This window comes from Drosophila miranda, chromosome 5 (genome assembly GCF_003369915.1).
Source record: "Drosophila miranda strain MSH22 chromosome 5, D.miranda_PacBio2.1, whole genome shotgun sequence".
NCBI lineage: Eukaryota > Metazoa > Arthropoda > Insecta > Diptera > Drosophilidae > Drosophila > Drosophila miranda.
In genome coordinates this window covers 936,403-952,653 of record NC_046678.1, presented here as the reverse complement: position 1 = coordinate 952,653, position 16,251 = coordinate 936,403, and the positions used below count along the sequence as shown (strand labels likewise).

Genomic DNA, 16,251 nt, shown 5'->3' with positions numbered 1-16,251 from the left:
TTTAAGTCAATCAAATGAGGGCGATTATATGGAAATTACAATTTATTAATCTTAATAATTAACATGAATATTTAAAAAATTGTACAGTAAGAGCCACCAACCCCACGTAGGATATATTCATTCTATTTGTGTTTTTCTTTATCGGTCGTCTTCTACTGCTGATACCACGACACATTCCTTTGCCAATAAAATAATTGGCATACATTTATTAACTTTGTTTACTTTGAAAACATTTGTAAGCAAAACACTGAAGAGACCAGCAGATATGCACTGTCGCAGCGCGAGATCTTGTCAAAGCAGAAAGAAGTGGTGGAACGAGCCGTACATCTGATGGTCCAATACTCACATAGATTTCCTAGAACATTCAGAGGACACATGCGCTCTTCTGTGCTCTGTTCACACATGGCACTGCTGGGGCACTCGCAGGACTTGCAGTGGGGGAGACATAGTAGGTGCTGCGGCTGGTGACACTGTTGTAGTCCGTCGTCAAAGAAAACAGAATGCGGTCTGTATATTTATAAAACTTTAAATAAAATAATTTTGATAAAGTCTAACATTTTCGCAGCATGTTGTTTTCAAACTGTAGAATTAAGTTCGCTGGTCTGGATTTTAATAGTGTTAAAGATAGATATTTTCTGTTGCTGACCATTCGGACGAGGTACATACGTATGTAAATGTAGCACAATAGATCCCGTTAATTTCAAATTTTTGCCAGAAAACATTCATGAAAGAATACTTGTTTTTTGACCGATCGTTTCTTTGGCAGCTACATATGTACATACATATATACTATAGCGGTCGGTTCATCCCAATTTTAAAACCTTTGATAACACAAACTAAATATAGAGAACTGATAGTATCTGTAAATATCGCCTTACATAAAGGACCCTACAAGTATTCTATATTTCAAATAATCATCCGGTTTTTAATTAATTTAATTAAAGTAAAAAGAGCTGGTTGGGTAGTAGTTATTAAATTAATATGACATATTTCTGTATGCCGTTAGGTCGGATTAAATCGTTGGACCAGTGAAGGTCGTTTGCTATCCGATAGCAGCGCTGAGAGCTTTTTAGAACGAAATTCAAAGACAAGGAAAAGTAAAAACCGATAGCCTAACACAGTCTGTGTGGAAGCTTCCTTCGATTCATCTCTAGACCACCTTAATTTAGTTCAGTTTAGAACGTCGGAAAAGTCGTAGACCAACAAATATTTATTGCAGGTATATTTCAGCATATTTGCATTGGGAAACGAGTTTATAGAAAATAATTGTGAAGAATATTTAAATAAAGTGAAATTTGCTTACATATGTGAATATGAGTTTTAGCAGATTACTTTAAATAACTGTATACATATATTTCTAGTATGTATCCAGCTAGTAGATGGCTTTCGCGCATGCTTTTAATACATAGGTTCAAATGTGTATCCATACATATCAAATATATTCTTTCACATAAGTGTATGTACATAGTGTATTACATATCAAGATTTTCTATAAATTCCATTCATAAAATTAAACAAATACCCAAACACCCATTTAGATACACATATTACTTCAAATAGATTAAATTTACTTGATCTAGCGAGAGTATTTATTTCACTATGTCTACAATATGTCTACCTTTGTTACAAGATAACTTAAGAGACAAGACAACTTGAAACAATTTTTAAAGTGTTTTAAAAGGTTAAGTTATAAATATAAATTAAAAATAAATGTATATACATAAATATAGCCATTTGCTGACTTTACCAGTAGCCATTTTGTATGATATCCTTTAATTATTAACTGTATGAATTAAGAGGTTAAATATAGTTTTGAATAACTTTGCAAAGCAGAGGAGAAATCGTTCAATCCGTTTAAAGAACCGAGAATCTCGAACAGAATCCGAGTTGATATAGTAACGAACTTCCGTAATGAAATACAAAAGGGGTCGGTACAGTAGTCCGCCAATATCGTATCCAATAACAATATCGCTAATTATTGGTGGAGAAAAAACTTATTTACTTCTGAAGTACATTTTTTTAAACATTGCCAATTTTTTCGAAGGAGTGTTCCTATATGGTGTGTTCATTAATTAGGATAATTGACTCGACTGTTGCTGCTAAGCATGCTTTTACAATCTTACAACTAAAGTAAATACCATATGAACCAGTAATAAAGATAGCTTCGGCGCGCCGAATATTATACACCCTGGAACTTCCTCGCCCAGTCGCAGTCCCGTTCCCTGCTGCCACCAATAAACCTATTACTTTTAATCCAAATTTAAATTAACAATTAAGACAGCAGATACATTTAAAGCGTATTTTAAAAACAATATGATAAATATATAAAATGGTTGAAAAGGTCTACTTCTAAATATCAAAATATATATCCATTTGCTGTCTTTTCCCAACAACAGAAAACATTGTGAGTTATTTAAAACCATATATTCACAAAAATGTAATAATTAAATGTAATTAAATTATCTAATTGAGCGTTCATTCCTATAACATCTTTATATAGATGTTGGTCCTGGTTGGTATAATGGTCCCTTCCCTTCCTGGCGATTCCAACTGATTTACTATACAAACCGAAAAGTTATATAGTAGTTTTTTAATCCATTAACCATTAAACATATTGTTGTACTGAATGTAATATTTACTTTAATTGTATTTACATCTTTTTCAATGATTTTCGGGTTTCTTACAACAGGATGATAACAATTACATACTTTTTTTGTTTGGGGATGGAGAAACACGGTTCTGAAACTTGGAATTCTCGTAAACAATGCCATCCAAAATATTTACGCTTCATTATAGATGGAATGGGACAGTGGGTGGAGAAATGCAACTTCGTTTTTATGAGGAATTGTAAAATTGGAAAATCCCATAAATACCGGAAAAAGTAATTAAAATTATAAAGCGGACATTTGCACATTTTCAAGCTATATGCACTGTTTTTTCGACCAGCACCGCACTTGCACTATTAAACGCACAATCAAAATATGTAATACTCACTACTGTACTGTCTCACTACGTACTGATTGTACATTTTTGTAATTTGTTTTTCTTAGATTTATTCAAAATTTTGCATACATTTTAAAAGAAATCTACGAAAAATTTTGATCACAGATGAATATGTTCGTCTGATGTGGGGTAGAGGAGAGAGCTTCTCTTAGTTAGTTTCTTTGTTTCTTTATATATATGTATTGTGATCTAATCCGATGTGATACAGGTGTAATTGTATAATTATCCTTGCGTAAAACCTGTCTAAAAGTAACTCATAAAAACGGCCTATATATATTTATTAATTACTATGTATGTATGTACATTGTACGTACATACATACGTAAAGGCATACACATTTTTTTTGTTTTTTTAAAGTACTACAAAAGTAGTGCCCTGACAGGAAAGAATCTTAAGGAATCGGATTCAATAGCTTTATAACCTCAATAGTACAAAATATTAACCGATTTTTTTCACCAATATCTGCGTTTACTAAAACATGCACTAAAACAGTAAATAATGGTATCAAATATTGAACTAAGGTCGAGTAATTTTGTTAGAATTTTTCATTCCCCTATGAAGAGTTTTTACAGTACAGCGAATCTAAAGTAATTGAATTCCTTGTGGATATGTTGAATCAGTAACTGAAAACTGTTGCATTAAAATTAAAATAGTAGGTTTGAGGCCTTACAAATATTTATTTACATCTATATACATACATATGTAAATATACAAAATATAAAGCACAATTTTGTATAGTCTTCGGTGTACAAAAAAAAACATGGTTTGATCCCCTGGCTTTTTATGTTATTACTAACGGGAAGTATTTACATACGTACGTACTTTTTACCTTTTTTTGTCTTGGTACGACTGCCATATACGAAATAATTACTATCAGGATAAGTTGACACAAAATGGCACAATATAAAATTATCTTAAATTTTGAAAGTCAGCGGCATATGCCGGATACGGCATTTTGATTTTGTTTATGTACATGCATATGCTAACACTACAAAAATTATTATCAAGCTTTTTGCATGCTTTATTAACACAAAATAAAATGGGTTTCTTCTTTTGAATTTAATCACAATTTTTCTCTAATTCAATAGATACAACTAAATATTTGAATACATATCAATCCGATGAAAAACGGAGTCAGTTTTCTTTTGATATAATCTTTTCGGGATTCTAAAAAAGACATTACTAAGATGCATTGTTACCGGATTTTGGTGCGTATACAATTGTTTATTATGTGTGTTTTAAAAAAAGGTAAAATAGCTTATATAGATACATACTTAGGGGCCTCCGATGCCTCCGATGAATCGCAATTGAGCAGAAACTATTTGGCGATCAGACATTTAATTTCTGCCAAAACTTTTTTACATATCAGAGAGATATGTAAGTTATAAAAAATGTATGTATGGAAGCATAATATTATATGTCGAAGTTACATATGTGTATATCGAAGCTGTCTTGTCATGTAGATGCCCGTTGACCGCGCGGTTAGTTAGTAATCCAGAAGGAGCACGGTATGAAACCGTCTGGAGTAGGCTCATGAGGTTTGAAAGTCCTGGTATCCGCGTATGGATATTTCCATTCTGGCGTTAAGTTGAATTCGTACGACAAAATGTAAAAAAAAAAAAATAGTAAAAAAGTCAGTTCATTGGGAACGGTTTCAAAGATATAAGACAAAATACAAATACAAATTGTGCAAATTTGGACTATTTGTATAACATTTTGTATAAAATATTCAGTGCTTATTTTCCAATAATGAAATATAGAAACCTTTCCTATTTTATATAGCCGATGCTCGAAATGAGTATAGAGGTATGTTATATTAGACCTGGTAATTTTCTATGATTTTGCGTTTTTATTTTTTCCTATCTTCAAAATTGTGGATGACACAGATTTTCGTCCTTAGTGGGGGCGGAAGATGGCGGGGCGAAATTTTAAAATACACTTGTGCAGTTGGGTATCACAGGAGTGAGGATACCAAATTTGGTTGCTCTAGCTCTTATAGTCTCTGAGATCTAGTCGCTCATCTGGAGCGACAGGCAAAGCCATGAAACGTGTGTATTAGAGAGATACAGAGCGAGAAGAAACGAAATTATTTTCTTCATTCTGGCTGTAATAATGATACCATCTGATTGAGATTCTGCAGTCTAGTGGATATAGTTGTTCTCTATAATTCTGTGTTTTTGATTTTCTACAGATTTTCGTTATTTGTGTTTGGAAATACATTTCTAATAGTGTGATATCAAAGAAAATGTCGTTGCTCTAGCTCTTATAGTCTCTAAGAACTAGGCGCTCATAGGGACAGACTGTTGGACAGAATTTCGCTGCCGTTGCAAGGGAAGTTCTTGTACCGAAAAGTAAAAACGCAACCATTCATATGTAAGGTTTATTTGTGACTAAAAAATGCTCTGCTCGCAGGCAGATAGAGACCGAACGAAATAGAGAACAAAAAGGGAGATAAGAGAACGTCGCTTCGTTACGTCTCTCACTCATACATACGTCTACATACTCATATGTCTGTCAATACATGCGTGCATTGCTAGAGATGGTCATTCTTCAACACAGACACACAGAAAGACAGACATGGCTCAATCAACTCGGCTATTGAAGTTGATCAAGAATGTATATACACTTTATGGGGTCGGAAACGCTTTCTCATAGACCTTACACAAATCAATTTTCCCGCCAAATCGACAATCATGTATAACAAGAGGGAACGTTGGGAGCCGCGGCACGAGCGTCTACATTTATACCCAGTCAGTATATACTTACGTGGTTAATATGGGGAGGGGTGATCTCTTCGCGAGAAAAAGAGAGGAACCACGACCGCTAGCTGTTGTAAGATTATTTCTTGCACTTCGATTGCAATTTCATTCGTTCCTTATAATAAATTAAAAATCATTCGGTCTAAATAAGATTCGGCAATGAAGATTATATATGGTAATTTTTAAAGGTTCTGCGTTCTCTGTTTTCTTAAAATCTGTAAAATTGTGTGTTTGAGATGCCAAGCTTTTTTGGCACCTATGTGTTTCAAAAATGAAAAGAGAATTTGGTTTAATCTTTATAATTCGTATTTAATTTTGGTAGCTTAGCGGAAACCGATAGATCGATATGCAACCAATGCGCCGAGGGGTTAGCATAGAACTAAAATAGACGACGGCGCCAGATCAAAGTGATTGCCGAAGTGGCGGCGGCAGATCAAGGTAATTGCCGAAGTGGCGGCGGCAGAGAGCCCTTTTAGCGGGAGAGCGCAGCAGCTCTGCAGAAAGTCAACGTTTTACAACACTCTCGACTCTCTCTGCTCATACAAGAATAATGCTTAAAGTTACGGTTATTATTTGGCGGCTGGCCCGAACATACTCCCCCCGTTGCGAGCTAGTCTCTCAACAGATTCCTTAAGGCACAGCAAACATAGCCGAGTGACGGCCCTCCTGATGTTTCCTGAGGATGTCTTCAGGTCAGCGACGCGACACACTCCGTCCTTGCCCATAACGACATCGGCCACTCTAGCCAGTGGCCAACGCATTGGAGGAAGATTTTCGTCCTTCACAAGAACGAGATCGTTCTTGCAGATGTTTTACGCGGAGGTACGCCACTTCGCGCGCTCTTGCAAAAGAGTGAGATACTCTTCGCGCCAACGGCTCCAAAATATTTGTTGTAGTTGGGTGACCCGCTGCCAGCCATCCAGACGATTGTAGTTCAGCTTCGTTAGGTCAGGCTCGAGGATTTGCTCATGGGGGCCGGCTAGAAGCAGATGAGCAGGAGTCAAAACGTCTAAATCATCAGGATTTTCTGAAAGCGAGAGCTAAGGGCGAGAGTTAACAATTGCAGTGATCTGACAGATCAGAGTGCGCAGCTCGTCGAAGCCCTTAGAAGTGAAGCAGATGAATACGCTAATGTAGCACTTGATCGGAGGCCTCGTGCGGATTTCTGATCGGTAGAAAAAAGGTCCACAGTAACCTACTCCAGTAACTTTAAATGCTCGAGTTCCTTCAAAACGTTCCTTAGGTAGGTCTCCCATGATGTGTTCAACCATGCGCGGCCTAGTCCTGAAGCATCTCACACACTTGCTGACGACCCTTGACACTGCTTTAATACCTCCAATAGGTCCGGCATGGAGGTTTCTTTCGTGATAATATCTTATCAGCGCAAAGGTAATGGAATGTCCCTTTGGCAGAATGAGCGGGTGCTGAGCGTCAAATCCTAGCGATGAGTTGCCAAGACGACCTCCAACTCTAAGTAGTCCAGAATGATCGATGAACGGGTTGAGCGAACTAATAGAACTGGATTTCATGGCTTGACCATTGCGCCGAATCTCCTTTATGTCCATCCACAAATTTGCCAGCTGAATGTGTCGAATTAGAAGATGCGTTCCTTGCCGAATATCAGAAACGGTGAGTCCTGGATGCCTAAGACGATGTATAAATTTATGCATGTAGGCGAATGTGCGCTGCATGCGAAAGAATGAATTCGCAAATTTGCATACGGACGTGAGATCGGCATGTGGTGACGTGATTAGCAATACTCTCTTGCAAAGCTCCAAAGTTGCTATGTCGTTAGCAGGAGATACAGGCCACTTATCCTTGGAGCCTAGCAAAAAGGATGGGCCGTGGACCCATAGCTCTGACTGGATAAGATGGCTGGGAAGCGAGCCTCTCGAGAAAATATCAGCAGCATTTAAAGATGTGGGAACATAGCGCCATTCCATGGCTGCCGTCAACTCCTGAATTGATGCCACTCGATTTGCCACGAAAACTTGAAATTTGTCTGGCTCGTCCCTAATCCAAGATAATGCTGTTGACGAATCCGACCAGCAATAGAACCGACCTGTAAAGATTTCCATGTCCTTTACATTCTGCATGATTTTCGCAAGTAAATGGGCTCCACTTAATTCCAGCTTAGGAATCGATATAGTCTTTAGTGGCGCCACTCGCGACTTGGAGCACAAGACGTGGCTCGAAGACTGGGCTTCCCTGGACACGACATACACGCAAGCGCCATATGCTTCTAAGGCATCACAGAATCCCTGAACTTCTGTAGCCACACTAGAACGAAGAACCAAGCGAGGAAATGAGATCCGAGAAATGCTTGCCAAACTATATCTCAAGTCCATCCAAGTTGAATGCAACGCTGAGGGTAGGCTTTCATCACAATCCAAATTTTCTCTCCAAAGCTGCTGAAGGAAGATTTTGCACCTGACAATGACTGGATTTATCAATCCAAGAGAGTCGTAAAACCGAGCAATCGTAGATAAAACCGACCGCTTTGATGGCTTTGAGTTTGTGTCCAGTGCGGACAAGGCAAAAAGCAGCTGATCCGAAGCAGGGTCCCACGGTAAGCCGAGAGTTTTGGCTATGTCGCTTCCATCATTAAACTTTAGAAACTTCTCTATGTCATCTTCAGGGGTTCCCTCAAGTACTTCCTGGTGACTGGAGCACCATTTCCTAAGTCTAAAATTACCACGGGACAGTAAAGCTGATGTTTGGTGCATCTTGTCCATGACCTGTGCGACCGAATTACCGCCCGACTGCCGCAGAGCAGCTGAGCCAAGAGGGTAGGACTCACCCTCGTCGATGGCCAGCTGGTGCATTGCGCGGACCGCTAAAAATGATGCAGCCCTCGTCCCGTATGTGACGGTGTCTAATGTGTAGACTTCAACCTCGGACTCGATGGAATCTCGCCATAGGATGCACTGATACAAATTGTCGGGTGGAGACACTCGTACGCAGCGGTACATTTGACAAATGTCCCCAGTGAGAGCGACTGGATATGTTCGAAAGCGAATCAATATGTTGAACAATGCAGGCTGAATAACAGGGCCCGTCATCATCACATCATTTAGAGAATATCCAGTTGATGTAGCTGCGGATCCATCGAAAACGACACGGAATTTTGTCGTCGTACTGTCCTCCTTTAGGACACAGTGATGAGGCAAAAAAAAATATTTGCAGAGGCTACGGGAATCAGGGTTGACTTGGTGCATATGATGCAAATCAATGTACTCCCTAATAAAGGCGGAATACCGCTTCTTGAGTGTAGGATTACGCTCCAGTTTTCGCTCCAGACTGATGAACCGTCGATAAGCCTGAGCATAAGATTCTCTTAAACGATCAGTATTGTTATTTACGAAATGTGCTTCATAATCGTCTTCTTCTTTGGTATTCAACCCAGCCTCCACATAATTCTCGACTTCCCAAAACATACGAAGAGTTTTATCCAACCTTGCTTCCATCTCAGCTATCGAATCTGGCCAAATCTGTGCGTGGCCAAAAGCGCCGAGCTTGATACCTTCTGTCCACCGCCAGATACGATCCACCCACGCCGGGTCTTCTGCAGAAGAGGCAGGCCATTGGTGAGTTTGATTTTCCCTACGCAGAGGAGATCATAAAAAACGATCGCACCAATGAGGAGATCAACCCGTTGAGGATTGAAAAATGCAGGATCAGCGAGCTGAATGTTAGATGGAATACTTCAATCGGATACATTTACTGTCATACTTGGTTGAGAATCGGTAATCGTGGGGGCGATGAGAGCAGTAAGCGTAGTTGTGTAAGCAGAGGTGCGAGAATGCATACAAATGCTTATGGTGGATCCCTCAGTAGAAACGCTGGTATCGCTGTGACGAAATGCAGCTGCGATCCTGAATCTAAGATGGCACGACAAGGAACTAAAACGCCAGACCGATTCTTCACGAGAACCACGGCTGTAGCCAGAAGCACGACATCAGACTGAAGACCTTGGGCAGCAAGAGAGGTAGACGAAGGTAGAGGCGAGCTGCAACGGAAAGAGTGTCCGGTTGAACGGCCAGATCGGGAGGAGTAATACCTGGGCAGCTTTGTGTTGTGGGCTGTATACTATCGAAGTGCAACAAACTATGATGCCTACCGCCGCATACTCGACATTTTCCACTATTGCATGCGCAGGTCCGGTGCCCCGGTTTTAGGCAATTGAAGCATAGGTAAAGCTTCTTCACTTCTTTGTGGCGCAGCAACGGTGAGAGATTTCCGAATATCTTGCACGAGTATATTCCATGGCCCGCTGAGTGGCAAAAGACGCATACAGACGGGTCGGCGGACGAGTTGGAAGCTACAAACGTTTTCTTAACCTGCGTATAGGAATGGTTTTTTTCCACCTGATCGCTACTAGCGTGTGTCGCTGTAGCATATTGTAATCGCTCCATTTTCTGGCAGCGTTGCTGCAAGAATTCGAAGAATTCCTCTGCGGTAGGTATAGCATCCGACGATGTGTGCTCCTGCCATTTGGCTTGCGTCTTCGAATCCAACTTCTGCAGCAGCATGTTGATGACCATGAATCCTGAAATCTTCTCAGCAGTTCCCAATGTCTGCACCGCTCGCATGTGTAAATTGACTGCATCCGAAAACTCCCGAAGCCTTTTAGCAGAAGGCGAGTCTACCCTCGTTAGCCCAAGAATTTTAAGCCCAAGTTTATTAAGTATATCCAGAGCCGCACGATAATTGGCACTGGAGAGCTCCAACGATCGAACCGAATCAAAAGCCGCATCAGCGAGGCAAGAGCGAAGGTGCTGGAATTTCTCGATGTCACTGAGATCCGCATCCGCTTCAATCACCGATTTGAACATTGCCATAAAATCAGAAAACTCGACGTATCCGCCAGAAAACTTAGGCACCTTCAGCTCAGGAAGTCGCTGCTTGTGAGCCATGATGATGGTACTATGTCCGGAATGGTTTGGCAGAGTCGTGGAATGGGCAGCGGCGTGTGACTGGCTTACTTCAACAGCAGCCAGCAACTCAGCTTTCAACGATATGAAAAGAGTATCGACGTTTTCGCGCAGCTCACTCCCAATCTCGTTTTGATCGAGAGCCTCCAATTCATTATGGGCCTTATTGAATTCCTCTCGAATTTCTGCCAACATATCAAGGCGCACCTCGACTTCCGCGGCGGTCAACTTATCGAGACACGAAAAGTTAAGAACCGCGGCTGCAGCTGCGCAGAGAATGAGAGATTCCACGCCTAAAGTACCGGAATTTGTATATAAATATTCCAGCCGCACTCTCACTGAATTTTCACTTTAAACTGTTTTTCAACATGCACACAAATGTATTTGTTGGTAGTTAAACTACCCAACAACAAAATATTGTATAATTAATAAGTGTTTTTAACGGAACGCGATTAAGCAATGGTTTTATATCACGTCGGGGGGTCACCTATGTTTGAGATGCCAAGCTTTTTTGGCACCTATGTGTTTCAAAAATGAAAAGAGAATTTGGTTTAATCTTTATAATTCGTATTTAATTTTGGTAGCTTAGCGGAAACCGATTGTTTGCTATGGCCAGATAGAATTTAGGCGAGATCGATATGCAACCAATGCGCCGAGGGGTTAGCATAGAACTAAAATAGACGACGGCGCCAGATCAAAGTGATTGCCGAAGTGGCGGCGGCTGAGAGCCCCTTTAGCGGGAGAGCGGAGCAGCTCTGCAGAAAGTCAACGTTTTACAACATAGGCGGCTCTCTCTGCTCATACAATAATAATGCTTAAAGTTACGGTTATTATTTGGCGGCTGGCCCGAACACTGTGTTTTCTTCCTTCGTGGGGGCTGGACGGAATTTTAAAATACTCAACATTTTGTTAGCTTAGCTCTTATAGTCTCTGAGATCTCGGCGGCACATCCACTTCCCTCTTATACATATGTACATATACTCTTTGAGTATCGGGTTTAAAAAAAAGATGATACTGAACTTTATCCAACAAACAAAACAGTTTAAACAGATCGCAAAACACCAAAAGGGCTCTAACTTCAAGAACATTCTATATATGCACCTTTCTATGTCCATAACATTAATAACTAAACGTTAAAACTAAAAAGTTGAACTAAATCTATAAATTAAATCCTTGCAGATGAAGTTTATACAAATAGATGTACTGGTGATCTTGATAAGCCTAAAACAAGGAAATGGAAACTACATAGGCACGCGTGGTCGCGAATATCCTTCGCAAAGAAATGCGAATAATAATAACGGCGTTAAAAGTGAAGACTCGTCAACCGTAGTGAATTCTGGCGGAGTGAGGGCGGTCGGTGAAGTGTTTGTACCAAAAACATTTTCTCTTAGCGCACAAGAGCCAACATGCGAACAGCTTCGTGCTATGTGGATGTAAGTTAAATTACAAGTTGTCATCCTCAGAAAGTCGAAATTAACCTTTCACTTACATAAAACAGATTTTCAAAAAGGCAATCTCGAGCTGCTGAAATAACAAATGAAATACCAACATATCGTGACCCCTTTACATATAATGTTTGGGATCCCCTTTATTCTAACTCACGAGTTCTGGGATCGTAAGTAATTACTTTAATTTTCAAACAATTTTCAAAGACTCTCAATTGGTGCCCTGTTTTCTTTTAGTTAAAGTAGAAATATTAAATTAAATACTGAAAAATCTAATTCTTCACTTTTCCAAGATGATTTGTTCAGATAACCTTTTTTTTGTTTTTTTGTCAAAAATTAGAATTAGGATGAGCGCAAGAGAACGAGCCCGTTCCCCTGTGTTTGGTCGTGTTGTGAGCCGAGAACCAATTACGCCGCAACGAATGACCTTTGAGCAGCGTCAGCGATTTGTAGATCTCGGATCAGGTGGCATTGGCGGCCCAATCCAAGCTCGTTTCTATGGGTCTGAAGGGCGTCAGCAAAATGCAGGCACACGTAGGTCAAGTAAAAATCGATACATGGGAGTTCCCAATGGAACGGGAGCTAGTTTGACCGGAAACCAAAACTCGGTTGCTGTACAGGGCAGCTTTCAGAAACTTAAAGAGCTCATATGGACGGAACGCGCTAAGGAGTTAACGCAGCAACGCCGAGATGAGGAGTTAGCGGCACGAGCAGCCGCGCTTAAAGAAATTGCTAACGGTCAAAAGTAAGAACTAACTCTTAGTGGTGAATCGAACTTTTGCAACTAATGTAATATTTGTAATTCCAATTATTTGTTTTTATAGCATTCAATCGTCATACAGGCCCCAACCCATCAGTCCGTCTGATTCTATTCTAATGGATGAAAATCGAAGTCCAGAAGGTGGCAGCTATCAATATAGCGACAATAATCGCATGTCAATTCTAAGCGGGCAAAACCTTGAAAATAACAAAAATAATAAAAACGAACATAGGAATCGCGTTCGAGCCACCACACGTCGTATTGGTAATTCGAACTTTGCTCTTTACAATGGTAACGCTAGACAAGCCCATAAAGAAGCTGAAAGTATGTTCTCTGGAAATTACGCTACAGCTCAATCAGGCCGCGGATCCCGCATCCAAATCCCTGCTACTGAGGTATATTCAAGTGATTTACCAGATAGAGATCATTCTGTTATTGGAATTACAAGGACCTACCCTAATCGACCATCCCACTTCAGAGAAAGAAATCGGTCCTTGCTGAAAGAGGTAAATAAATAAATAAATAAAATAAATTATTTCTATTGCCTTTTATAAAAAGTTATCAATTGCCTACACCTTGATCATTAAACTCCTCGTCCACAATATAAAAATAAAACATAAACATATTCACATTAGAGACGGACCTATGGCTGTACTCAAACATTTATATTTTGATACAGAATGAGACTTAGACTTAGAATGAGTCATGACAACAGCAATATAAGTTTCACCTATACCTTAATTTATTTTTAAGCGAACACCCAATGAACATTTCCAGCGTTTTATAAGAGGATTGATGACATGGCCATTGAAGGAGTCACCAACACCTACAGAACTACAAAAAAATCAAATAGACTCCAGTGGAAACCATTTTAACCAATTGGATTTACTCGGATTTCACTCTAAGCCTATTGATGTGAACTATTTAGCTGATTTAGTGAATGACAGTCAGTTAAATTTCCTAACGCAACAAATACCAAAAACTGAACAACTCGAAAACGAATTCTCTGAATACGTCAGTTATTAGTATAATTTTTTTTAACCGGTGACATTGACTACACTGAAAATACTTTAACAAATTTAATTTCGACCTTAACGTAATTAACAAGATTTTGCTTACTTAAATATGTATATCGATTCTGCACAATATTTACAGTACGAGTTGGCAACAACTTTCTTTTAAGTGTGAAAATCGTTTTCTGCCTTAATTTGAAATTAATTCGTCATGAAGATTTAAATCTTGTATTTGTTGCTATTTTATTAAAGTTCCTTGAAACAAATTTAATTTTATATTTTTGTACTTTATAAAGATATAGAAAACTTACATGACATACTGAGAGTAAAAAATACATTATGCTTAAATATATACAAAAATTGTATAATTGTAGCGTATTATCAGTATACATAAATATCATTAGTTCAAAATCCTAGACAAAGCGCTGATTGATATTAAATTCAATCAAATTCTTTACATCAAAAGAAATCTTTAGATATGCATAAGTATATATGGATGTATACATAAATATTTATCATACAAAGTTAGCTTGCAGATTATAGTCAATTTAAAAACATTTTGAGATAAAGCGGCAAAATCATTGAATTTCAACAATTGAGCGAATTTAAATTTGCTTGGTTTCCTATGTTCTTACAACAATATACATATATGTATGTACATACGTATGTATAGTATATAATTCATGTGCGTGCATATTAACTGATGAAGTGTTGATATGTGTGTACAAATGAAATATCTATGAAAATGTACATACATATATATTGCACATACCACAAATGTACATACTTACTATCTTGTATACAATAATAAGACAACGTTTGGAATTACCCAAATGCTTCCAAAACAAAACAATCAAAACTCAAATAGCATAGTTATGAGTGTATGAATTCAGAGTCGAGGGCTTATCATCCAGTTGCTTACAATCATAAAAATGAGAGCCAAAATAAAAGTTAAATAAAACAATTCTAAAACATTAGTGACTCACACCAAAGTACCTACATGAGGATTATACAAAAAAAGTTTACTAATTAGTTGTGGAAAACATATCACGATATATAAAGTAGACAAACTTTTTTGACAAATTATACGTACGTATAAACAATATTTACATATTCATGTAAGAGGATGCGTTGACTAAAAAAAATCACTACAATCAGCATTATACAATTAAAAAGGCTTAACAGGAAAAGAAGCATGAATAATGGAAAAAAGATAATACATCAGAACCATTTATTATATTATTATAATACTTATGTATGAGCAAACTTACGTACATACTTTGGTTTGGTAGAACGTTTTTTGGAAGATATACATACATATATGTGTGTACATACATGTTTACATTTAATTAACATATCGGACTTTACAACAAAAATATTCCCTCAATTAAAAGGCCCATAAAGTACGTACATATGTATGTACATATATTTTGTACTGTCACTTGTAAAGAGTAACAAAATACAAAAATTGTAAATTAAATATTAATAAATAATATATTATTAATATATATATTTTGGTTTTGTTATGGTAAATAAATGCTTGTACATAACCACTTATACTCATAAAAGAAATACATAAGCATGTATTATACATACATGCTTTTATTGAAATTGACAATAAATTTAATTGTGAGTTCCGTGACAATAATGACATAATTTTAACATATACATAGAAGGCATAGTATACATTTATCAATCAAAATAAATACATAGATGTATATTTTTGAATGTCAGCAATAAAATCCGTATTGCCCTTCAAAAATGTTGAATTATCTACGCATGGTTGCTGTTTTCAAAATTAAAATTAACCAAATTATTAAATGTTTAATTTAAGAATGTCTTGAGAAGTTAATTGTAAAATATACTGTACATTGAATAGTAAAGAATCTAAAAATAAAAAAATATATGGTACGATGAATGCTCCACACATTTTTTTTAACTTACCCTTTTTAAAACCAGTCAACAAAGTGGAAACGAATTAATTTTATTTTTAGGTTGCTTATGTTTTTAGGTATTTTGGAGTAAATACCCGCTCATAGAAAACAAGGTTATATTTAAGTCGTGTAGATGATTTTATATTCCCTGCTGTCCCTACTGAAAATTAATAACCTATTCCCACAACTCACCATCCATTTCTGGGATGGTCCGAAAATTTCTTAGTTAGTCCATCATCCCATTTGGGATTTTACTATTCCGCACGTTGAGTCGGTCGTATCGTACGGCCCATGGTCCATCCAACTGGAGCGCGGCTTGTATCATGGACATATGGCGCATTGTTTAAAAATCAATTTTTTTGAATGAATGTGTATTGCGGATGTGTACTTATTAAGACTCAAT

The 16,251-nt window shown here is 37.9% G+C and overlaps 1 protein-coding gene across 1 annotated transcript; it reads left to right on the top strand.

Annotated features, from left to right (window-relative positions):
* Positions 1 to 975: 975 nt before the first annotated feature.
* LOC108164449 lies at positions 976 to 13,402 on the top strand. The gene is given in 7 exon segments (XM_017300165.2): positions 976 to 1,219; positions 4,092 to 4,211; positions 11,876 to 12,129; positions 12,195 to 12,311; positions 12,482 to 12,886; positions 12,966 to 13,350; positions 13,352 to 13,402. Coding segments are annotated over 6 exon segments (1,233 nt in total). The 5' UTR covers positions 976 to 1,219; positions 4,092 to 4,190.
* Positions 13,403 to 16,251: the final 2,849 nt, after the last annotated feature.